The sequence below is a fragment of the Halichoerus grypus genome, chromosome 10 (assembly GCF_964656455.1).
Source record: "Halichoerus grypus chromosome 10, mHalGry1.hap1.1, whole genome shotgun sequence".
Taxonomy (NCBI): domain Eukaryota; kingdom Metazoa; phylum Chordata; class Mammalia; order Carnivora; family Phocidae; genus Halichoerus; species Halichoerus grypus.
Genome location: NC_135721.1, coordinates 37,908,556 through 37,932,900, shown reverse-complemented (window position 1 = coordinate 37,932,900; position 24,345 = coordinate 37,908,556). Strand labels below are relative to the sequence as shown.

The 24,345-nt window shown below is 39.0% G+C and overlaps 1 protein-coding gene and 1 long non-coding RNA gene across 5 annotated transcripts in view; one reads left to right on the top strand and one right to left on the bottom strand.

Annotated features, from left to right (window-relative positions):
* The window catches only part of RMND5A (required for meiotic nuclear division 5 homolog A), a 62,272-nt gene that overhangs the window by 24,608 nt on the left and 13,319 nt on the right, over nt 1–24,345 (top strand). For all 4 annotated transcript variants that reach the window (XM_078056331.1, XM_078056329.1, XM_078056330.1 and 1 more), the window contains exons 3-4: nt 12,730–12,864; nt 14,392–14,492. In XM_078056331.1, coding sequence (XP_077912457.1) covers nt 12,730–12,864; nt 14,392–14,492 — 236 coding nt within the window. The remainder of the gene's footprint in view (nt 1–12,729; nt 12,865–14,391; nt 14,493–24,345) is intronic.
* On the bottom strand, nt 11,730–17,161 carry LOC144379215 (uncharacterized). Its single transcript, XR_013441720.1, has 2 exons — nt 17,031–17,161; nt 11,730–11,873 (listed from the first exon to the last, which is right to left on the bottom strand). It is a non-coding gene; the product is annotated as an uncharacterized LOC144379215 (long non-coding RNA).

Sequence of the window (24,345 nt, the reverse complement as noted above, 5' to 3'; positions counted from 1 at the left end):
TTACTGCTTTAGATATGTGTGTGTGTGTTTATGTTAAAATAAATAGTGCTAAGAGTTTAAATTGTCTAAATTTAGACACAGTTGTGGGATAGTTGAAAGCACAATACATAGTCCATGTTCTTTAGAAGAGGATGGTCTAGTTCGGTTATGTAAGAGTGCTGCTTGTACACGTGAAAGAGCTGGGAAAATTCTGAGGCTACATAAGATAAATTTGCATGAGATGCACTCTGTTTACTGTAAAGTAAAGGGAAGATCATTGTGCTCTTATTTAGTCTAAGTTTTGTGGAGTTGGTATCTTAAATTTGAATTGGGGGGCGCCTGGGTGGCTCAGTTGGTTAAGTGTCCGGCTCCCTTTCGGCTCAGGTTGTGATCCTCGGGGTCATGCTCATTGTGGAATCTGCTTCTCTCTCTCTCCCCCTTTTCCCCTCCCCCTGCTCACATGCATGCTCTAAATAAATAAATAAATGAATAAATAAATAAAATCTTTAAAAAAATTTGACTTGGAAGAACAGTTAAGATTTCAAACAGCAGAGGTGTAGTTTTCTGTAGGACTGAGGAAGAGGCTAAACAACTGAGAAATGCTGGACTCCTGTGAAAGACCCTCGGGGACTGACTCTATTGGAGTGGCTGCCTAATCAGGAATAGGGTTGATGGAAGGCCTAAGGATTTGATTCAAGGAGATTAGGGAAAAAGGGAGTGAATGATATAAGCAGTTGAGGATTTGCTTGCCCTCATTAAATAGGATGAAATTAGACTAAGGAGAAGTCCGGAGTAGGAAGATAATAGCTGTCATGTATTGAGTGTTGACCGTGTTCCAGCTATTGAGCTGGGCGCTGTACATATATTTATATTCTATGGTATAGGAACATTGTTCCCATTTTAAGACTCAGATATTAAGTAACATATCCCAGGTGTACAGCTTGGAAGTGGTGAATCAGGATTTGGAAAAAGATCTCACTCATGAGTGCTACACTAGGAAATCAGGCCATTGCAGGGCTGGTAGTGTTTTAAGGGGGGAAATAAGGGTTAAAAATAGTTTTTAAAAAGCATCAGCCTAAGCTGATCTGCCAGTAGATGGAGCATCTACATGGGTGAGTTAAAACGCTGACTGTGTTAAAAAATGGAGTAATGCCATAAAAAGCAAAATATAGAATATTTAAGATAGTTCTGGGTGAGCCATCTGGAACTTCCTTTTATGTAGGTATGACTGGGGTATGAGAGGAGAAAAAGATACCAATGGGAGAAAAGGTGTTGGATTTGGCCTTAAATAGTAGCTGAGATACAGAGTGGGTGAGATCAGGTATGTACTAGCTCTAAAGTTCTGTTATTATGTAATGGATAAATCTTTATATAGTAGAGAGATGTTATTGTTAATGAAGGAAAAAGGAAATTAAAATGACTGGAAATAGAAAATACACTCTGATTAAGAAGAAGAGCTAAGTTGAGTTCTGAAATACAGACAGATAATTTGATAATATATTTTGAGTATTGAATTTTTAGAATTACTGAAAAGGAATGGTTAACAAAGTTATAAAAAAGACAACAATGATAAAAAGCCAGGAACATATTACCTAAAAATAAAATAAAACATGTCAAACTAACTCTTCTCCCTGAACTACTAGTGAGTAATCCAAGAAAATGCACTAGACTTATGTGTCTAAATTTTTGGGAGGCATTTAATAAAAATCTCATATCTTTGTAGTCAAGATGGAAGGCATTTCTTTTTAAATTATGTGATTTGGATTAGGAGCAGCCACATTCTCAATACCTTGTTGGGTTTGGCCATAGTTGCATGGTCTGAGGATCGATCTGACCTACCCAGGCTTGGCCACAGTTGTTTGCTCCAGGGTGGATACCTCAGAGTCCTCTCCTAGGATCTTTTTCATTAGAGCTCTTATGGAAAGAAGGGCTGGGAATATGTGCACCTAGAAGTGATTAGTAGTCTCTGAAAGAATGTGGTCTGTTGTGGGAAACAAAATTCTTCTTCAGAGAGAAATAGAGCAAGAGGTGGGGGAGGGAACATCTTTTGAGGTTCAGCTACCCTCTTACCTACCCCTGGTTACCTGAGCCTTTCTTCAAATCCAGCTTGTTTGGGCAAAGGAGATTTCTGTTTGTAGGAACCAAGAGTCCTGACTCATACAAGCAGCTAGATGCTCTCTGGGTCTCTTCACTTATATCAGGCTCCAGTTTCTGTGAAACAACATTGGTTTTGTCTTTTTCAGTCTGAAGATCATTCTCAAAAGAGATGAGTTAAGTTCTGTTTTTTTTTTGCCATCTGTTACACAACATCATTAGCTCTAAGCTCTGGGCCTATCTTGTTCTTATTCTGCTCTGAGCTGAATGAAACTACATTCTTTAGTTGATAATGATAATTGTTTGCATTATAGTCTAGTCCACAGAAGAAAGCCTAAACCTTTGCAATCAGGTGTCATATTAAGATGCAGGATCAGAGAATCCCACTGGGCCTGGAGGTGTTATGGACCCACTTTTGCCTGAGGCTAGAAGATGAAATAGCTTGCTTAATCTAGCATCCAAGTCAGGTTGGGTTGAGAGGGAAAAGGGACCTTACACCCATTAAGTTGTGCCACCTAATGCAGTGTGTAATTGTATTCGAGTGATTTTTAAATTAATGAATTTGTTCTTAACGCCTGTGTTAATGTGTTTTTTGTTTTTATTTATGTTTTCTAAAATGAAGACTTTTCAGTGTAGAATCAGAAGATTTGGTGGCAAGGCCTGGTTCTCCAATTCAGCTACTGTTGTATTGAAGGCTTTCTGTGGGATAAGGTCCTGGTAGATATTTTGGTGTACATTATTTAGTCAGTCTTTACCAGCACTTTGTAAGATAGGGGTTATTGTCCACAGATACAGGTGTGAAAACTTTGGTCAAAGAACCAGAAAGCAGATGGACAAACTGGGTAAATACTAAGATTTTATGACTTTGAAGAAACTTCCTTAACTGGAGTTCCTTGAGAGAATTAACTCCCGGTGAGTGTCCTTGGGCATCCTCTGTATGTATGAATTTCTCTCTTATGCATCTAGAGTGGTAAGAGGTATGTGCCATCTTTGGGAAGATTAGTAAAATAGTTCCTCAAATTTCTGTCATCTGTTCAGATAAGGAGGCAGTTGGGAAAGCAGATTGACCAGAGCAGAAAGGTATGTAAAATAATTGTGAGGGGTAGGGATGCAAATGTGACAGATGGTTAGATTATGGAGCATTTTAAGGATTTTAAAAGCCCAATGCTGGAGTTTGGCATATCTCTGACCATGTCACGTTACTCTCCCCTTTGTTTATAAAGTAAGAACTTACCAGTATGCCTCCCCCCGACCCCGCTCCTTCTTTGATCTGGCACAACCTGCCTCTCTCTTAACTTTGAAAACCAAAATAGAAGTATGAATATCATACAGAGGACAGAATGGAACGTTTAAGAAGGTAGCGTCTCCATCTAGAAATGCATCTACAAATGCTGATTATGACACACTACTGAATTTATTTTCCAACCATAGTTTGCAAGGCACCGCTGGCTGGTATATGCCCAAATATGGATTATTTCATCTGAGACCATGTGCCTCATCATCAGCTTTACTAGGTTTGCTAAATTTTTCCCTGAAGGGCTTATACTAAATTACCGTCCTACCAAACATGTATTAAACACAATTCTGTTTCTCATCTACACTTGGTACTATCAGACTTGAAATTTTCTGAATATTTCACATCCATCTGATTTATCTTGTTGTATAAATTTGCATTTCCATCATCATCTTTGGGGTTGAGCATCTTTTCATGTTTTTGACTATCAGAATTTCTCCCTTTTGTGAATTTCTTGCTAACCTTTTGTCCACTTTTTTTCAATTAGGTTGTTTGTCTTTATTGTTTGGGAGGAATTTTGGTTGTTTTGTTCTCATATTGGGAGGAATTAAAAAAAAACCCACACCTCTTTTGGATGTATGTAAAGTATGTATGTATATATGTATGTAAAGTCGGTATCTTTTCCCAGACTGAGTGGAACCAGAATCCAGGTCTTCTTAATTCCCTGTTAAGTATCCTTTGTGGTCTACCTCTGTCCCTCACTGCTAAACCAGATTAATTGGATGCTTAGAAGAGAAATTGATTCCTGCTAGGTGTAACAATAGCACATTGTTAGGTTCATACACCAATTTTTCTTCAAAAGTAGGTGGGGGAGTTTTTTTTTTTTTTTTAAATTATTAACAGTATTAAAGAATTGACACTTAAGAATTAAAATAATTACTGAATTTTTTCTTGTATTGTTACCATTGCTCAATAATTAAAATTTCAGGGGTGTCTCGGTGGCTTGGTCGGTTAAGTGTCCGACTCTTGATCTCAGCTCTGATCTTGATCTCAGGGTCGTGGGTTTGGGCACCATGCTGGGCATGGAGCCTACTTTAAAAAAATACATAATTTCATAAACTTTATTTCAGAAATGTATTGGTTTTGAATGGTGAACAATCAAAACCGGTCCTCAAAGTCTAACCAGTTTGTAAGCATGTTCATGATGTGGCCAAGGAGATAGGATGATCTGTTTAGATTTCATAGTTTCATAATGTTTTATTAAAGTTATTTACTCCTTCTCTGTCTCAGTTTCCAGATTTTATTTCTTTATTTCTTTATATATATATATATATATATATATTTTTTTTTTTTTAAAGATTTTATTTATTTGACAGAGAGAGACACGGTGAGAGAGGGAATACAAGCAGGGGGAGTGGGAGAGGGAGAAGCAGGCTTCCTGCCGAGCAGGGAGCCCGATGTGGGGCTCGATCCCAGGACCCTGGGATCATGACCTGAGCCGAAGGCAGAAGCTTAACAACTGAGCCACCCAGGTGCCCCTCTTTATATTTTTTTTAAAAAAGGTTTTATTAGTTTATTTGAGAAAGAGAGAGCAGGCATGTGGGCGGGGGAGATGGGAGAGGCAGAGACTCTCAAGTAGACTCCACACTGAGCACAGACAGTTGCGGGGCTTGATCTCATGACTCTGAGATTGTGACCTGAGCCAAAAACAAGAGTCAGATGCTTAACCAGCTGAGCCACCCAGGCACCCCTCAGCTTCCACATTTTTAAACTTAAAATCGTCAAAAATATGAATGGCACTGAAAGTACATACATGAGATAGTGTGTGAATTAATGTATCGTTTCTAAGCTATAACATCCTTGCCAGGCAGACACACCCTTGAATGTGTGCTTTTTTGTTTTTGATTCTTGTTTGAATTCTGCTTTCATATTTAAGAACATCTTTTCAAGTTTTTTCTTGAAAAATGTAAAAGGAAAAAGTACAGTAAAACAGAAGTACTAATAATAGATATTTCTTTTTATTAGCCACTTCTTGGCTTGTTTGCAATGCTACTGATTTCCTGCAGCCATGCAAACGAGTTTGGTCACCTAGCAACAGAAGCTGGAACTGATCCTAGCACTGAAGCAACAGAAAGAACATACAGTTATAACAAAAGGAGTAGCACTATGCTGCATTTCCTCAACCTCTTCATACAGTTTTAACTTTAATTTTTACTACATGTGAGCAGAAAATAAGCTGTGAAAGTAGTTTGTTTTTCTACCTTGATAGTTTAAACTGGAAAGTCAGAAAATTTCATCTAATGCATTGCTTATTCATGTTTAGTTATATTTTCCAAGACTATGGAATTAGAATTTGAATGCAGTAAAGATACCCTGAGCATAAGGGTGTTTGATTTTTTCCTTACCCATATAGCAGTGACTAGGGTATACCTTATGGAAATAAAGGTATGTGAGGAGCATAGCAAAATTGTTTAAATTTGTTTAAATATTAAACTCTTACATTTTAACATTTTCAGATGATCAAAATTAACTTTTTTATGTATATTAAGGGAAGATTTGAAGGAATTCTTTTCTTGAGCAGTTATTATCTGATGGTAGCTATTAAAATTTGGACTTAGTCTATACTGCCAAATAAAATAGTCTCTTTTAACATGCTCTGTCCTTTGAGATGACTGTTGTGTCTTCCAAAGTTGTTTCATTTCTTTCCTGCAGAACAGGAACCTTATAAATTTGTTGGGGGTTGATGGGATTGGAGTATAATTATTAAATGAGTAAGTAGAAATCTGAAGGCTATGTTTGGATTGAATGAGGTCACTAGATCAGTGAGGAATCTTTCTTACATAGTCTCAATGATTCTTGCTTATAGGGTACACTTAGACATTGAGAGAAATACAGGCAGATGCTGGAGTTTGTTATAAATTGTGTCATCTTCAGATACCCATTCCTTTATTCATTTGAATGGCCATTTGTCTGGGGCAGAAAATATGGGACAGTGTCTATGACATCATCACCCGTATGGCCTCTGCTCTAGTCTGGAAGAGGAACAGAGTAGCACCATCTCCACTTCCAGCGTTCTAGTGGTCATAGACGGCATAGAGATACAATAATCTACTCAAAAGCATTGGTGAACTGTTATAAAGTCATCTCTCAACAGGCAGAATCTGATAATCTGATTTGAAATTAGTCTTATGCAAGCAGTTGTGGCGTTTTCTTCAGTGCTAGGGACAGCCTATTTAGTATTTGTGTGGTAGCTATTGCTTTAGCATCTAGGTACTTGGTATTATTAGTATTCTTTAGGTTAAGTACTAGACCAAGAAAGAGGTCTATAAAAAGCAAGTAAATAAAATTTAAGATTCTGACGGTAATTTTGCTTGTTCATTTTTGGTTTTTGTCTAAGTAATTCTGAGTCTTAATGTATGTGTTTTGTTTTAGGCTATTGGATTGACATCCAAAATAAGGGTAGATAGCTCTTTAAAGAAAAATGTGCTCAATGTTGGAGAGAACTCTCCTGCATTGCGGTCATTGTAAATGGTGGGTGCTTAGCAGTTTCTGCCTGTTCTTGTATGTGCTATAAAATAATCCTATGTTACTTGGTCTGAGTTAAGCAGCGGTTGCCTAGGATTGTAATTTCAGTTAAATCTAAATGATCTTGTCTAATTAAATTTATGTGCTTAAAAAAATGCAAGAGGTTTATTGGGGGGTAATGCCTATGTAAGATTTAGGGAGTGAAAGTAAAATTCGTTAGGGAAAGCTTTTATTTTTTATTTTATTTTATTTTATTTAAATTTTATTAGTTAACATATAGTGCACTATTGATTTCTGGAGTAGAATTCAGTGATTCATCACTTATATATGACACCCAGTGCTCATCATAAGTGCCGTCTTTAATACCCATCACCTATCTAGCCCACCCCCCCTCACCTCCCTCCATCAACCCTCACTCTGTTCTCTGTCATTTAGAGTCACTTATGGGTGCCTGGGTGGCTCAGTTGGTTAAGCAACTGCCTTCGGCTCAGGTCATGATCCTGGATCCTGGAGTCAAAGTCACTTACGGCTTGTTTCCCTCTTTCCTTTTTTTTCTTTTCCCCCTTCCCAAATGTTCATCTGTTTTCTTTCTTAAAGTCCACATATGAGTGAGATCAGATGGTATTTGTCTTTTTCTGACTTATTTCACTAGGCACAATACACTCTAGCTCCATCATGTTGTTGCAAATGGCAAGGTTTCATTCTTTTTGGTGGCTGAGTAATATTCCATTATGTATATATACCACATCTTCTTTATCCATTCAACAGTCACACTTGGGCTCTCTCCATAGTTTGGCTATTGTTGATAATGCTGCTATACACATCAGGGTGCACATACCCCTTTGAATCTGTATTTTTGTATCCTTTGGGTAAATACCTAGTAGTGCAATTGCTGGGTTGTAGGGTAGTTCTATTTTTAACTTCTTAAGAAACCTCCAAATGGTTCTCCATAGTGGCTGTACCAGTTTGCATTCCCACCAGCAGTGTAAGAGGGTCCCTGTTTCTCCGCATCCTCGCCAACATCTTTTGTTTCTTGTGTCGTTAATATTAGCCATTTTGACAGGTGTGAGGTGGTATCTGGTTAGGGAAAGCTTTTAGACCACAAGGTAGACTTGTTCTTTCTTCACTCTTGATGTTCAGAATTTACTTTTGGTATCATTTCCTTTCTATCTCAAGAATTTACAACAGTTCTTTTAGAGCAGGTCTTCTGGCAACAAATTCAGCTTTCTTTCGTCTGAGAATGTTTTTATTTCATCTTCGTTTGTACAGGATATTTTTACTTGACATAAAATTCTGGGATGATCATTCTTTTAGTACATGAAAAATGTTGAGTGACTTCTTTCTAGTCACCATGGTTTCTGTGGAGAATTCTGTAAGCAATGCATCACTTTTCTCTAGCCACTTTCAAGATTTTTTTCTTTGTCTTTAGTTTTCAGCCATTTGATTGTAAGGTGTCTGGGTGTGGATTTCTTTGAGTTTATCCTTTTACGAGTTTGCTGAGCTTCTTGAATCTGTAGATTTACATCTTTTGCTAAGTTCAGGAAGTATTCATTTTTTCTCCATTACTCTCTCTTCTTCTGGTACTCGGATGACATACATATTAGATGTCTTGTTGTCCCACAGGTCTCTGAGGCTCTGTTCATTTTTTCCAGTCTTTTTTATTGTTTAGATTAGATAATTTCTATTGATATTCACTGACTTTTTGTGTTGTTACCTCCATTCTGATATTGAGTCCATTCAATGAGTTTTTTATTTTGATTACTGTGTCTTCTGTTTCTTTGATAGGACTTTGTGTTTTGTTCGAAAGTGTTTGCTCTTCCTTTATAAAGCAGTTTTATAACTTTAAAGTGTTTGATGACTTCAATATCTTTGTCATTTTGGCATTGATGTCTGTTGAACCATCTATTCCCATGTGAGTTTAGATTTTCTTGGTTCTTTGTATGCCAGATGATTTTGGATTGTATCCTGGACATTTTTAATACAGTTGACCCTGGAACAACACCCTGCACAGTTGAAAATCTACATACAACTTTTGACTCCCCCAAAACTTAACTACTGATAACTTACTGTTGGGTGGAAGCCTTACTGATAACATGAACAGTTGATAAACACATATTTTGTATATGTGTTATATACTATATTCTTATAATAAATTAAGCTAGAGAAAAGAAAATGTTACTAAAATCACAAGGAAGAGAAAATACATATACAGTACTGTGGTGTATTTATCAGAAAAAAAAATCATGTATAAGTGGATCTGTGCAGTTCAAACTCAGATTGTTCAAGGGTCAACTGTATTATGTTACGAGACTCTGGGTCTTGTTTAAATTCTATGGAGAATGTTGATATTTCTGTTTTAGCAGTCAACCTGGTTGAGTTCAGGCTACAAGTTCTGATCAGTCTTCTCTGAGTTGTGGTTTCAATGTCAGAGCTATTCAGATATGTCTTATTTGTCTGCCAACCAGTGGCCATTCTGGGACCTGGAATCTAGTTCTGTCCCCTAGTTCAGTTTTTAAAGTCTGGTATGTTGCTTAGGGTCGGCCCATGCATGTGCAACTGGAGAATGAGCCTAGGAGTTCATAAACAACTTTAACTTTAAGGGGTCACTTTTCTGAATTCTTCCCTCTCTATGATCTCACTGGGACTATATGGTTCTCTGGGCCCACATTTTTGGTCATTTGGCCAGAAAACTGGGGCTTTGTTTTACCCTACCCTTCTGTACACGTACTATGACTATGCCTGTATCTGGGGCTAGGTAGTGGAAGGACAGAAAGCAAAGATGTAATAGAGGTTTTTGCCCCTTCTTGGGACCACAGCTCCTCTGATTGGAGAGAAAGGTCCCCCTCTGCCAGAGTTTTAGGTTGCCTGCTGTAGTAGGCAAAATTCTAAAAATACCCTCCGAAGATTCTTGATCCCTGGTTATTCAAACATTTATCTAGGTACTGCTTTGAAGGGATTTCACAGGTATAATTAAGGTTACTAAGCAGTCGACCTTAAAATGGGGAGATTATCTAGGTGAGCCTGGTACATTTTACAGGAGCCCGTAAAAGCAGTGGAGGTTGGTAGAAAGAGAAAAAGCAGATTCAGAGTGTGAGGGATGTCACCTCTGTTGGTGGCTTTTGAACATAGAGGGGACCATGAGCCAGGGAATGTGAGTGGCTTCTAGAAGCTGAGAACAACCCCTACAGCCAATTAGGAAACAAGGACCGTGGTCTGAAAGCTGCATGGAACTTGGGCGCCTGGGTGGCTCAGTTGGTTAGGCGACTGCCTTCGGCTCAGGTCATGATCCTGGAGTCCCTGGATCGAGTCCCGCATCGGGCTCCCTGCTCGGCAGGGAGTCTGCTTCTCCCTCTGACCCTCCCCCCTCTCATGTGCTCTCTCTCATTCTCTCTCTCTCAAATAAATAAATAAAATCTTAAAAAAAAAAAAAAAACTGCCTGGAACTTTATTCTGCAACCTGAACGAGCCTGGAAGCAGATTCATCTTGTATTCTCCCAGATAAGAGCCTAGTTCACTGACACCTTGATTTCAGCTTTGTGGGACCTGGAGCAGAGAAACGGTGTGAGCCTATTGGACTTCTGATCTGTCAAGCTGTGAGATAATAAAATTGTGTTGATTTAAGTTGCAATAGAAAACTAATGTACCGTCAGACTGCCTTGAACTAGAGGTGCAAGAAAATGGAGGGAAAATACATGTGATTTCTCTTCCTCTCTGGGTGATAGGAGAAACCCATTCCTGTTTTTCATGCTGGAACTAGAGGGCTTCCCCTGGAACACTGTGTCCACATTCTGGATGCCTAGTTCTGTGTTTTGGCTGTATCGCATCCAGGCTGAGAGGTATTGGAGGGAGAAAAGTAGTAAACTCACCACTAGTTCTGTGACCCTCTTCCCAGTCCACTTACTACTGTCGATGGTCCCCGACTTAGGATGATTTGACTTACAATTTTTTTTTACTTTATGATGGTGTGAAAGCGATATGCTTCCGGTAGAAACTATACTTGGACTTTCGAATTTTTACCTTTTCCAGGGCTGGCAGCACTATGCAGTATGTTACTCTTGTGAATGCTGGGCAGCAGCACTGAGCTGCAGCTCCCCGTCAGCTACACGATCACGAGGGTGAACGACCAGTACACTTAGAAGCGTTTTAATACTCTTATCACCATTCTGGTTTTCACTTTCATTACTGTATTGAGTAAATTACATGAGATAGTCAATACTTTGTTATAAAATGGGCTTTGTGTTGATGATTTTACCCAACTATAGGCTAATGTAAGCATCTGAGCATGTGTAAGATAGGCTAGGCTAAGCTATGATGTTTGGTAGGTTAGGTATACTAAATTCATTTTCAGTTTATGTTATTTTCAGTTTATGTTATGTTTATCAGGATTTAACCCATCATAAGTGGAGGAAGATCTAGAATCACTTTTTAGTGTCCTCAAATGGCTGCTGCCTTCACTGCTGATTTTATAACTGCATTCAGTGGGATAGACAGGGTGGAATGTGCTTACATGTAAATCTTACCCAGAACTGGAACTCTTAACGTGTGTTTTAAGAAAATCTTTCAGTTTATCATAAAAGGAATATTTGCTCTTTTGTGGAGAGTGGTAATCTCCAGTGGTAATCTCTGCTAATACTTTATATTCTTTTGGATTTTTTTCCTAAGCATTTGCAAGTATTCCTTTTTTAAAAAACAAAAATGGGGTCATAATTTTGTAAAACTTGCTTTTTTCACTTAAGGTGTCATGGCCATTTTTTCATATTAGTAGATATATAGTAATGAACCTCACTTTTTCATTATGAATAGTAATATTAGAATATTAGCAACTACCATTTCATTTAACCAATAAAGGAGTATATTAATTTGCTAGGGCTCCTATAACAAAATGCCACAGACTGGGTGGCTTAAACAGACCTTTATTTTTCCACAGCTCTGGAGACTAGAAGTTCAAGATAAGTGCTGGCAGGGTTGGTTTCTGCTGAGGCCTGTCTTCTTGGCTGGTAGATAGCCACCTTCTCCTGGGATCTTCACATGGGGTCTTCATCTGTTTGAGGTGCCAAGAAAAAATACCATAGACTAGGTTGTTTAAACAATAGAAACTTATTTTTCTTACAGTTCTGGAGATTGGGAAGTCCAAGATCAAGGTGCTGGCCAACTCATTTCCTATTGAGGGCAGACAACCTCCTTCCTGGCTTATAGATGACTGCCTTCTCACTGTATCCTCACAGGGTGGAGAGACAGAGAACACGCTGGTGTTTTTCCCTTGTCTTATAAGAGCACCAGTGGTATTGGATTAGGGCCCCACCTTTATGACTTCATTTAACCTTTATCTCCTCCTCGCAGACCTTCTCCAAATATAGCCACATTGGTGGTTAGGGCTTCAGTGTAGGAATTTGGGAGGGGGGGGGTGGACACATACAGACATTCAGTCCCTAACACAGGGGTCTTTCCTCTGTACTTACCTGTGTCCTAATTTCCTCTTTTTATAAGGATACCAGTCCTATTGGATTAGGGCCTACCATAATGATGGGTTTTCTCTCTTTTCCAATTAGACAATGCTGCATTGAATATGTTTTTCTAGGTAGCACTGTACACCTGAAAATATTGCTATATTGTGTAGAAATAAATTTATTTGAAATGATTAAATGTATTTTCCCAAAATACCCTCTGAAAATGTACTCATTTACTCTTCTAGCAATAATCAATCAACGAGAGTGACAAGTTTTAGAACGGAGCAGTGGAAAAACGACTTCTTTCATAGGCTGCAGATGATTTGAATTGGGTCCTTACTGTGGATATTTGAGCAAAATGAAGGGCACTCTTTCTGTTAGGTGGGGTGAAAATCCTATAAAGTGATCTATCCTAGTCAATTCCTGATCCGTTTTCTTTTTTTTTTTCAGAATTTTGATTCTGACATTAGCAGTGTGGGAATAGACGGCTGCTGGCAGGCAGACAGTCAGAGGCTCCTCAATGAGGTGATGGTGGAGCACTTCTTTCGACAAGGAATGCTGGATGTAGCTGAAGAGCTCTGCCAGGTAACAGCGTGCCGGTGTGTGAGGACATGCAACAGAAAACGAGGGGGCTCCTTGGGGTCTTTGAATCTTCTGCTGGCCGTAGAGAGATTTTTAATATCAGGGTGACCTCATTGTACTAGGAGGTCTTTTTTTTTTTTTTTTTGGTGAAAACTACAATTCTAGAACTTCTTATTTGAATTGTTTTTTCCTTATCCCTGCCACATCACATTGGTCCCAGGTCATCAACCAAGGGGTCAAAAGTGATACTACTTTCTCCATTTCCTCTTTTAATAGGGAAGGTAGGATAGCAGAGAAGAATCTGGCCCAACTTGTAGCATTTTGTTTATCAGATGAGTTTTAAGCTAAAATTTACTTCAGGTGAGCAGCTTTTGTCTTTTTTGCTAGTAGACATAAGGTTGGGGATCTCAGAATAGTCCACCAGTATCACCTAGTCATGATGGTGCCAACTGTCATGTGTTGAGTCCACAAGCCAACCCCTGCCTTTATTCCTCACTGCAATCCTGTGAGATAGAAATTGCTAGAAATTGCTTCCATTCTATAGATAAGGAAGGTGAGGTCTGGAGAAGTGGTTTGCCCAAGGCCATACAAGTTCCTTCGTGAAGGAACTAGGATTCAGTCCCAAATTGACGTCTTCAAACTGTATTCTAAGCCACCATGTGCTATTGTGTTTTCTGTTTAGAAAAATGAAGGACTATAAAGATTAAATAGTTTAAAGCCAGTCTGTAAACCAGACCTCTAATCTAAGCCTTTTCTATTTTATTTTATTTTTTATTTTTTAAAAGATTTTATTTTTAAGTAATCTCTACACCCCATGTGGGTCTTGAACTCACAACCCCAAGATCAAGAGTTGCATGCTCTACCGACTGAGCCAGCCAGGCACCCCTTCTATTTTAAACAATTCAGAAAAACAGTAACTCGGGTCTTTCTCTATTCCTTATGGGAATTTTGTGTGTGTCTGTATAAATTTCCTAAAGGGAGTTATGTTGGGTTAGGATTAAGCTTATTTATAAGTAACAAAGACCCAAAATACCAGTGCTTTAAAAAAAAAAAAAAATGAAGTTTATGTCTCTTGCACAGAAATAGGAGGTGGTAAGCCATCCACAGCAGATATAGTAGCTATGCTCCATGAGGCTTTTAGGGACCTAGCTTCCTTGTAGCTCTGCTGTTTCTAAGGTGTCCCTGTCCTTATGGTCCAGGATAGCAGTCAGAACTCTAGCTACACCTTTTGGTATTCCAGAAAGGGGCAAAGAGTGTATGTTTCTGTTTCGCTGGCCAGAATTTACAACTCACAAAGTCATATCCAGCTTTATTCCATACAGTTATGTACTCGGCTCTGTATGGAATACAAAGGGATTCTACTACTATTAGAAAGAATGATAGTAGGGCTCAGTCATCAGTCTGCACCATAGAAATACATGTTAGAAATTATTTTTAATGGATTGACCCATATTTTATAATTTAGAATATGTTTTTACCATATCTCTTTACCTTATTACTGCTAACAAAAGTTCATTCTATTTTTGTCAGGAATCCGGTCTTTCTGTAGACCCAAGTCAGAAAGAACCATTTGTGGAGTTAAATCGAATATTAGAAGCATTAAAAGTCAGAGTTCTGAGACCTGCTCTGGAGTAAGTTTCTGTGTTTGTTTTCTTTCGAATACTTGGGGAGAACTCTCTATAAGGAAACCTAATTAGAAAACACATTTGAGATTTTGATATATACACACACATATACATCTGTACCTCTCACCTGGGGTAGACTTCAGAGAAAGCAAGGAAGAATTATTTTCTTCCTTTTAACTTAAGTAAGAACGGGGGATGTACAAAGAGGATAAAATGGTTTGAGCGTTCTTTGCTTATCAGTTGATCTGAATTCTCAAGAGAGAAAAAGGGTTTCCTATATCCAGGCTATTCCACTACTTTAGACTAGCATTATAACTGAAGTACTATTGTTCAGGTGGTCTGAGTTTGATACTTGAACTTCCATACTGTGCGGGGTTCTCTGCTAGCATTCTAAAAAAACAACTTAGTTGGTTATTGGAACTAAATGGTAGGCATGAAGACCACAAATATTGTTACGAAGGAGTTCTGTGCTAATTACCACCATAAAATGTATTGATTCACTGTGAACTTATCATTGATATAAATTATCTTGAATTACTGAGTAAGCTGTGATAAATAATACCCTAGAGCAGGAAGCAAAGTTTTTTGTAAAGGGTCAGAGTAAATATTTTAGGTTTTGCTAGCCATATAAGGTCTCTGTCGAATATTCTTCTTCGATTTATTTTATAGCCCTTTAAAAATGTAAAAAAAAAGAGACAAACAAAAAAACCATCTTGGCCATCTGGTGTACAATATGGGCAGCAAGCCATATTTGGACCTTGGCCATAATTTGCCGACCCCTGTCCTAGAATTTTTTAATGTGAGGATTACCAGGTTTTATAAAAAGAAAGAAAAGGTCATAAAGTAAAGGGAAGAAACTGGATGATAGAAACAGTGATACTGGTGTGAGGTTCTAGCCATAGAATTCTGGTACTTTAAAATTGGAAGTATTTGAGATCATTGTTTTCAGGAAAAAAAAAATAGTTGGGAAGATTCTTGTTGATTTTTATAAAATGCACCAATTTTTTCTTCCATTAACCAATTTAATTCTTCATAGCTTAGTTTTTTTTCTGATCATTTATCAGTTTTTTAAAAATTTTCAAAGTTCTGAAACTAGCTCAGATGAACATGGAGAGATAGATTCCTGTGTAAGTTTATAAATGATAAATTCCTGTATAAATTATAAATATGAGGCAGGTAGGTACTGTATCTTTAAAAGACATCAAATAGTACCATTGTGTATGGCGCACATTACCTTTACAGTTTATTTATTTATTTTTTATTTTTAGCAAATGTTAGATTTTCACACATTGGGAGATTAAATTCTGCCAAGTACCACTAATAACTCTTTTTTTTCTTTTTTTAAAGATTTTATTTATTTGAGAGAGAGAGAGAATGAGAGACAGAGAGCATGAGAGGGAGGAGGGTCAGAGGGAGAAGCAGACTCCCTGCCAAGCAGGGAGCCCGATGCGGGACTCGATCCCGGGACTCCAGGATCATGACCTGAGCCGAAGGCAGTCGCCTAACCAACTGAGCCACCCAGGCGCCCACCACTAATAACTCTTAAACAGAATATAGCAACCACTCTTCTATCTACTTTCATATTTCACCTATATGATTAAACATCTACAGAGAAGAGTGAGGGAGCCTAAATAGAGAAATGTATGGGTTTCCCAGTTGTTTTATAGTGATTTGGAAATAATATTTGAGCTGTTCAAGGAAATAGTCATTTATCCACTAATTTCTCAGGCTTCTCATCCAGCTTGTGTTGAGTGCCTACTGTGTGCCAGAGACTGTGCTGAGCATTTAGACCACCTCAGCTCTCCAAGTACTGAAGGCTCTTTCTTCTGGAATGAAGAAAATTTATAACACCCTTTTCACTTTGTGCTTTTTCTGTAAGATCTGTTTCTTACTGATAACTATATCATATATATCAATTTTTCTATAAATGTTTTCTGTTACTTGGAGTCTCAAGCAGTGCCTCTCAGGCAAAGGGAGGGCTCATTCTGTCCACTTGGTGTAGTAACAGTGGGAATTACTACAAAGTAAAAAATTTTTCAAAATTTCACTCTTCTGGGAATATTGGCATATTAAATAGTATCAGCATAGGGGAATATAGCAGCAATTATAGTTAACTCTTCTTGAGTGCTTATTATATACCTAGCATTGTTTTCAGCATTTTACATGTATTCACTTATTAAATCCTCATTATAACCCTATGAAATAAGTACTCATTTTATAGAGGAGGGATCAAGGCCTGGAAGTGCTTTGTGGAAGAAAAGGATATGGAGTCAAAAGGTCACATGAAAACGCTTCACATGATGTCCCCCGAATACTCTTCTCCAAGAGACCGTAGCACATTCCAGGGGCCATCAGTAAAGAAACTCATTTAACTTTGTCGAACTCTTGTTTCCCATGCATATTTGACCAAAGAATCCTTGTTCTTGTCCCCATCCCCCCAAAACACTAAAACCCACAAAACTGGAGTTCTGCAGAACCGAAGTTTTGAAATGATAGCTTAATAGAAATGTCTGTTACAGCAACTCAAACTTTTCCAGTTCTTACCTATTCCTGGTAGATACAAAGCAGGTATTTCCTCAGCATCCTTAATGTGCAAGGTACAGAGAATTCACTTCATTCAGCTTGTAGCAAAAGTTGAAAAATATGGGACATCAGTTTGGAGAAATCTGGTTTGGATACAAGGCAGAGAGTATCTTTCAGTCGTGTGGCACCTTCTATTTGCACCTGCTGGGAGGCTATGTCTTGGAACCCCCATGAGGGGCTGCATCAATTCCTCCAGGCAGCCTGAACAGTTGAGGAGGCAGAGGCCAACCACAAAAATTAGTATGGATAGAGACCATGGAAGGAACTTTGGAGGGCATTAACTATCATTTACAAGTAGTAGACAGTGGAAAGAAGGCAGAAAAGAATGGTGCTAAGGCAGAGAGAAGTGGGAACAGCTAATTATATACACAGCTCTAGTTAGGACACAGCCTACTCTTTTGTTCCTGCCCTTTATATTTCTGAGTTTGTGTACAGATTTTTCTTCTCATCCAGATTGCTTTATCTATTTTTTAAGTTCTTTTTGGCACCTAGCATGGTACTTCCTTAGATAGCTTATTGCATACTTCAATAAATGATGGAATAATTTGAAGGAGAACTTTGAACAGACATGACCCCCTCCTTCATGTGGTAGATAGAAGTAAAGCCAAAAGTAACTAGTTCAACGAGAGATTAATAGTAACTTAATACAGAGAGATGGAGAAGTACTAGAAGAGTAGGAACTGTCCTTGCAGGTATGTGCCCATTACTGACATTTTGAAAGTGCTGTCTTCAGGAGAAGCCAGTTGGTTGCCTTCCGAAAGGTGTTTCAAAGAGCAGTGTTACCTTGGTGGACTTCCCACAGCCTAGGATCTGACTTAGAACTTTGCAGACTTGGAAACCTGGTTTTTCAACACTGAGAAGCAGGCCCAGGGGCCTCCTAGCACTCCTTTAGAAGAATTTGCAGTTCTGTTTGGAAAGCCTCAGTAGAATGCTATGAGGGAACAGAAAATGACTGAATGGTTATGAGAAAGAGAGAGAGTGAAGTTAAAAGAATTTTTCACAGAAGAAAGAGAAAGATTTTGTTAGTTTAGACCACAGAAGGATTTTAGATTAGACAGGCCATGAACAGTATCAGACAGGCTGTTGAAAAATGAGAGGACACCCCCTCTCCAAGCCTAGTGATTAGGTGGGGCTAGAAATAAAAACCACAGAGGGGTGTGGGATGAGCTTGCCATTGTGGTCTCTTTGTGGTGTGAACAGTGGCTCTAAGGAGAAGAAAATGCTTGCCAGACTTAGAGAAATTGTAGTATCAGTGAAGAAAACAGTTTATACATGGAGAAAGGTTTTAGAAAATGAAAATGAAGGGAGCAAGCTGTAGTACCTGATCAGAGAGCCTTGACTACCACTGGAAATGGGGGTGACAATGATTAAGCAGTTTCTGGTGTCTGTTTTGTTTTTAGTTTTGGCTTCCTATAGGTGGGCAGTCTTGCTGACCCAGGCATTTTTTTTTTAATAGCCACATAGAGCCACAGAAGAAAGAAGGCTCTGATAGATATACCATTGGAGAAAAGGAATCAAAGTTTGAACAAGTTGGATTTTTTTTTCCAGAGTTTGAGTTTTTGTTTTTATTTTTGTTCGTTTTGTTCAGGGTGGTTCTTAATTCTGAAAAGGCAGAAGAGGTAAGTGAAGGCATGCATTTTTAACTCACTGTGCCCATGCACTAAGTGTGGTGGTGAAGGAGCTACTCTATTAAAAAGAAGCTAATTGAAAATGGAAAGAGGTACCCGGTGAAAAGGATACAGAAGATAGTTCAGTGGACTATAAAGGCCAAAAGGGAAGAAATACTTAGGGTGGTAACATCATTTTCTGTTATCTGTTTTATGTTTGTTGCTAGCAAAAGTTTATATGCAGTTCCAACACAACAGGTATTCTTCAGGAGGAAGAGTACAATATATCCTCACTTGAGGATATTGGAAACGAGTGGGTGAACCATGACTATAGAGGAATTGGGAATCTTCTTAAAAAGAAGGGCAAAATTGAAACAAACTGTCCCTAAGATTAAGTGTTTGAAAGAATAAGGAGCTGAACTAGGCCAGGAATGGGAACCAAGAGGAAAAACTCTGGAGTTTATGTTTGTAAAATGCTGATCTCTTATTTAGATTGATTTAGGTTGTAAAATCTTTTGGGGTTTGTTGTAGGAAATTAGCAGTAAATAAAGCATGTCATATTTAAGTACTTTTTTTTTTTTTTTAAGATTTACTTATTTTATTTTAGAGAGAGCGTGAGTAGGGGGAGAGGGAGAGAGAATCCCAAGCAGACTCTGCACCCAGCACAGAGCCTGACGTGGGGCTTGATCCCACGGCCCTGAGATCGTGACCTGAGCCGATACGAAGAGTCAGATACTTAACTGACTGAGCCACCTAGGTGCCCCATATTTAAGTACTTTTTTTAAAAAAATCACTAATCTGTAGAACTGTGCTGTCCAGTATGGTGGCCACTTTCCACATGTAGCTGTTGGGCACTCTTACCAGACACTGCATTACTCAGAGGCTCAAGTTAGAAATGTGTGTGTTGTTTTCTTAAGTAGATCCAGATGTGTAATACTGTAGTTTGTGGTGTTTTTAAAATAGCATGTAAGAAGGACAAAGATTCACACCAGTTCCTAGGTGAGTAAAATGTTTGTAGTCCCAGTGATGGACTCAATCCATGGATTATCTGAGAAACTGCCATTTGAAAATATCTCAGAAATGAAATATTAGCCATGGTCTCTAAAGCAAAGTTATAGGATTCTAACCCTTTTGGGTGAACTTTGATTTTTGTCATTTTTGCCATTCTCTGAATTTTTTAAGCACTTGACTTGGTCACCAGTAACATTCAGCCAAGTCCACACCTGTGGAGTAAAGAAATGTCATTAATATCCCGGAATTTCAGCTTTTACCCCCCAAGAATGTGCCCGTAAAGGAGACCAGAAAAGAATATATTTGTAAGCCTCTAAAAATGCAGTGAAAGGTGTAGTGGAGTGTCTGCTGTGGGAATTGGCAAGAGGTATTTTTATTTCATTATTACCAGAAATAGGCACCAACCCAGATCGGCAAAATTATGAGTGGAGAGGGGTAAATAGATGGGGCTGTCAGCTAGGTTCCTGCAGGACAACAGCTAACTGTGGAGGTGGGATCTTGTTTTAATTATTTTTGGAATAACGTGGAAATTCTAAATATGGAGCTAACAATGTGCCAAGTCTTTTCAGAGGCCTGGCAGTTAGGATAATTAATGCTTAATGCTTTGTGGGATAATTGTGTGGATGTGGGTTGCTTCTAACTTAGTCACCTAAGTCAGTAGTATTGTTTTGAGGTCTTTTTATGGAAGAGGCACAAAAGATCTCTTTATTAGAGAATATAGTGGCAGTGAACAGAGATAATTGTGACATCAGTGACCTTACTTACTACTGGTGGCTTTGTTGGGGGGCGGGGTTCCTCCATCCTATGGTGTTCCTTTAAACAAGGAATAGTTCTAAAGCTGATGGTGCTCTCATGGCCCACATTGGAGATTTGGGAGCAGAATTTAAAAAAAAAACAAAACGGGAGCGCCTGGGTGGCTCAGTCGTTGAGCGTCTGCCTTCGGCTCAGGTCATGAGCCCAGGGTCTTGGGATCGAGCCCCACGTCGGGCTCCTCGCTCAGCGGGAGGCCTGCTTCTCCCTCTCCCACTGCCCCTGCTTGTGTTCCCTCTCTCGCTGTCTCGCTCTCTGTCAAATAAGTAAATAAAAAATCTTAAAAAAAAAAAAAAGGTGAAATTATAATTTAATTGAATGTTTAGCTAGCTTGTTGGTTGTAGTATCATGCTAGTTGTTTTCTTTTAAAAATTAAAATTGAAAGTTTTCTGCTGGAAATGCCATTATCCAGAATACAGCACTCCTTAAGATTTTCACTAGTTGTTTTTTTTTTTAAGATTTATTTATTTATTTATTTGACAGAGACACAGCGAGAGAGGGAACACAAGTAGGGGGAGTGGGAGAGGGAGAAGCAGGCTTCCCGATGCAGGGCTCGATCCCAGGACCCTGGGATCACGACCCGAGCCAAAGGGAGATGCCCAGCGACTAAGCCACCCAGGCGCCCCTTTCACTAGTTTTTTATGTGTCTTGATCATGTGTCTTCTGTTGCATTATAGACAGTGGGTTGTTTTGGGGGCCAATTATATTTCATGCTTTTGTAGTTTCCTGTGCTTTGTAGTATTTGGATTTGGTTATTACCAGGTTAATTAAGGCTATGACTGCCTCCTACCCTTTATTCCTGCTCAGCGAATCAAATACCCAAATATTCAGTGTGACAAATTTTGGGATACCTGGGTTGCTCCATCAGTTAAGCGTCTGCGTTCAGCTCAGGTCATGATCCCAGTATCCTGGGATCTAGCCCCCGCATTGGGTTCCCTGCTCAGCGGAGAGTCTGCTTCTCCCACTCCATCTGCCTGCCGCCCCCCTTGCTTGTGTGTGCGCGTGCGCTCTCTCTCTCTCTCTCTCTCTCTCTGTCAAATAAATAAATAAAACTTGACAAGTTTTTTGAAGAGGATATCATCGTATATCGCATATCATCGTATTCCCACACTGTTGGTGCTGTAAAAATCAAAACAGCACTGAATACTACATGGGAGTGCCCAAATAACTCTTGTCTTTTAAGTATAATTTTCTTATTAAAAATGATGACTTTGAAGAACTGTTAGAGTTCATTCATTCAGTAAATACAAATTAAGAAGCTTATTATTGAGTATCTGTCTGTGCCTGTCTCTGTGCTCAGTGCTTTAATTAGCCCCTCATTTGCTGCCCCCAACCCTTTGAGGTACCACTGTGTTACAGTAAGGAAACAGATTTTAGAGAATTGAGTAACAGATTGCCCAAATTCATACTGCAGAGCTAAGATTGAAGTCCATGAGTAGTTGGCTCTACTAATCTGTACTCTTTATCAGTAGTCCCCCTTCAAAGTAAGGGGTTGTGCCGAGATGAGCAAGACAGAGTTCCTGCCATATAAAAGACTGGAAACTGCCCTACCAAACAGATTGTGAGATGAGCCATGTGAGAAGTTCAGATAAAGGACATCTAGAGTTCTGTGGATGGAGAGATTGTTTAGGAAAGCTGTAGAAAATGTGGTAATTGAGCCTGGGCCTTGAGGTTTTCAACTCTGTTCTCAGCTGCTCACTTTCTGATTGTACTTTTGCAAAAATTAACCAGCACCTACATTGGGAGGTAGGATCATGGCTTCTAATGTCATAAAGCAAACAGGTCTTCTATCTAGACTAACTTTAATTCACCTGGACACGTCACTCGACGGTTAATTCACCTGGACACGTCACTCGACGGTAATGAAAGTTGCTAGATCAAGTTACCTGAATATGTTTGTGTGTTTTTCTTGGCTGCACCTCTGTCTCTATTCTATTCTCAGCATGGCTATTTTCCTCCTTTGATTCTTCACACCACATGACAAACGCCTCTAGTTCATCCTGTTGGCCAACCATTGCTTTCTTCCTCGACACCCACCCCTATGTTGCATAACTTCCCCTCCTGGCATAAACCTCTTGGTTTTCCATCCGAGCTCTCTTCCTCTCAGAAGAGAAAAGCGGAGGGACAGGGATCTTGGTGAGAAAAAGAAAACTAGTTTTCTTTCTGATTCTTTTAAGAGTTGTGCCATAGACACATGGACTTGCTCAGTTCCTCAGACGTTGCATCTGTCTCCGTTGTGCTGCTCTGGGCCTTCCTGGTATCTACAGAATAACCTCCCTGTGAGATGCTCTTTCTCCCCTCGCTGCCTTCTCTATTGAGCCTATGGGCTGTCTTCTCTGTACAATTTCAGTATGCCTGGATTTCAGTTACCACATTTGAGGTTCCCCCCAACAACAAGGTTCAGATTTCAGTTACCACAGTATATTAACTGTAAGTAATTGCATAAACTACAAAGGGTCCTACCAGCTCTTCGGTCCACAAATCACTACATAAATAACAGATGTGCATCATGATCACAGCCAACCACATCACTTTTTTCCAGGTCTGTCAGTGGTTGGTCACTGAGCATCTGTTACCCTCAGACAGCAAGCATGTAGTTGTCTTGCCTGCTCATCTCCTAGAGGTGAACCCGCAGCATATTACAGAAATGGATAGTTATTTCTGATTATTTTGTAGCCTTGTTTATAGCTAAATTTGAAGGTGGGTAAAAATAAGTGGTTAATTAGGAACTATGTTGTCTAAGTAAATACCTCTCCAAGTTAAATGGGTTACATATATTTAGAGTTTGCAGAGCTTAAATTCATAATTCATGGCTTGAATTACTTTTAGGAAATGCAATTTGCAATTAGTCTGTAAGTTCTGATAAAAAAAGGAAGTTAAGAAATTTTGTTTACTTTTGCATTTGCTTAAAGAGTTATTACCTTCTTAACTATAAAAGTAATATATGTTCATTATAGAACATTTAGAAAACATTGGACAGCATAGAGTGTGTGTTAAATCACTGTCCTCTGGACTGCCTACTACTCGTGGTTAGCTAGTTAGCTACTACTCCGTGGTGTGTCCTCCCGTTGTTTCTAGCCTCCTGGTGCTGCTCTGATAGCTGGTGCCCTGTTCTGGGTTGTCCCAGCCCGTGCCAGAGCAGTTGGTAAATAATGTGTGCAATCCAACTTCTTTGGGGTCATAGTTAATTTTCCTACATATCACAACTTTCCCCCCCTGTAATATTATATCCTGAACATCTGGGAAGATGAAATAGATTTTCTTCCTTTGTGAATTGCCTACTTAAGGACTTTGCCCTTTCTCTGCTGGCTTTCATTGTTTATTAAAATTTGTAGTTACTCTCTGTTAGGTCTCTTCTTTGACTACAAACTTTTACACATGTACCTCATATCAGAAACTGAAAAAAGAAAAAGCTTGCTGCCTCTCCTTACTTGTTAGTAGGAAAACATACTCATGCTCTTAATGAGTGTGAGGGAGTAGGATAAACTTTGGTAAGTAACCTGATTTAAATGTACTCCTTGGTCCAAGTGTCTTTCGATAGATGAATGGATGAAGAAGATGTGGTATAGATTCATAATGGAATATTATTCAGCCATAAAAAAAGAATGAATGAAATCTGGCCATTTGCAATGACATGGATGGAGCTAGAGGGCATAATGCTAAGTGAAGTCAGTCAGTCAGAGAAAGACAAATACCATGTGTTTCCACTCATGTGGAATTTAAGAAAACAGGCAAAGGAAAAGAGAGAGAGAAACCAAAAAACAGGGATGTCTGGGTGGCTCAGTCCTTAAGCGTCTACCTTCAGCTCAGGTCATGATCCCAGGGTTCTGGGATCGAGCCCCACGTCG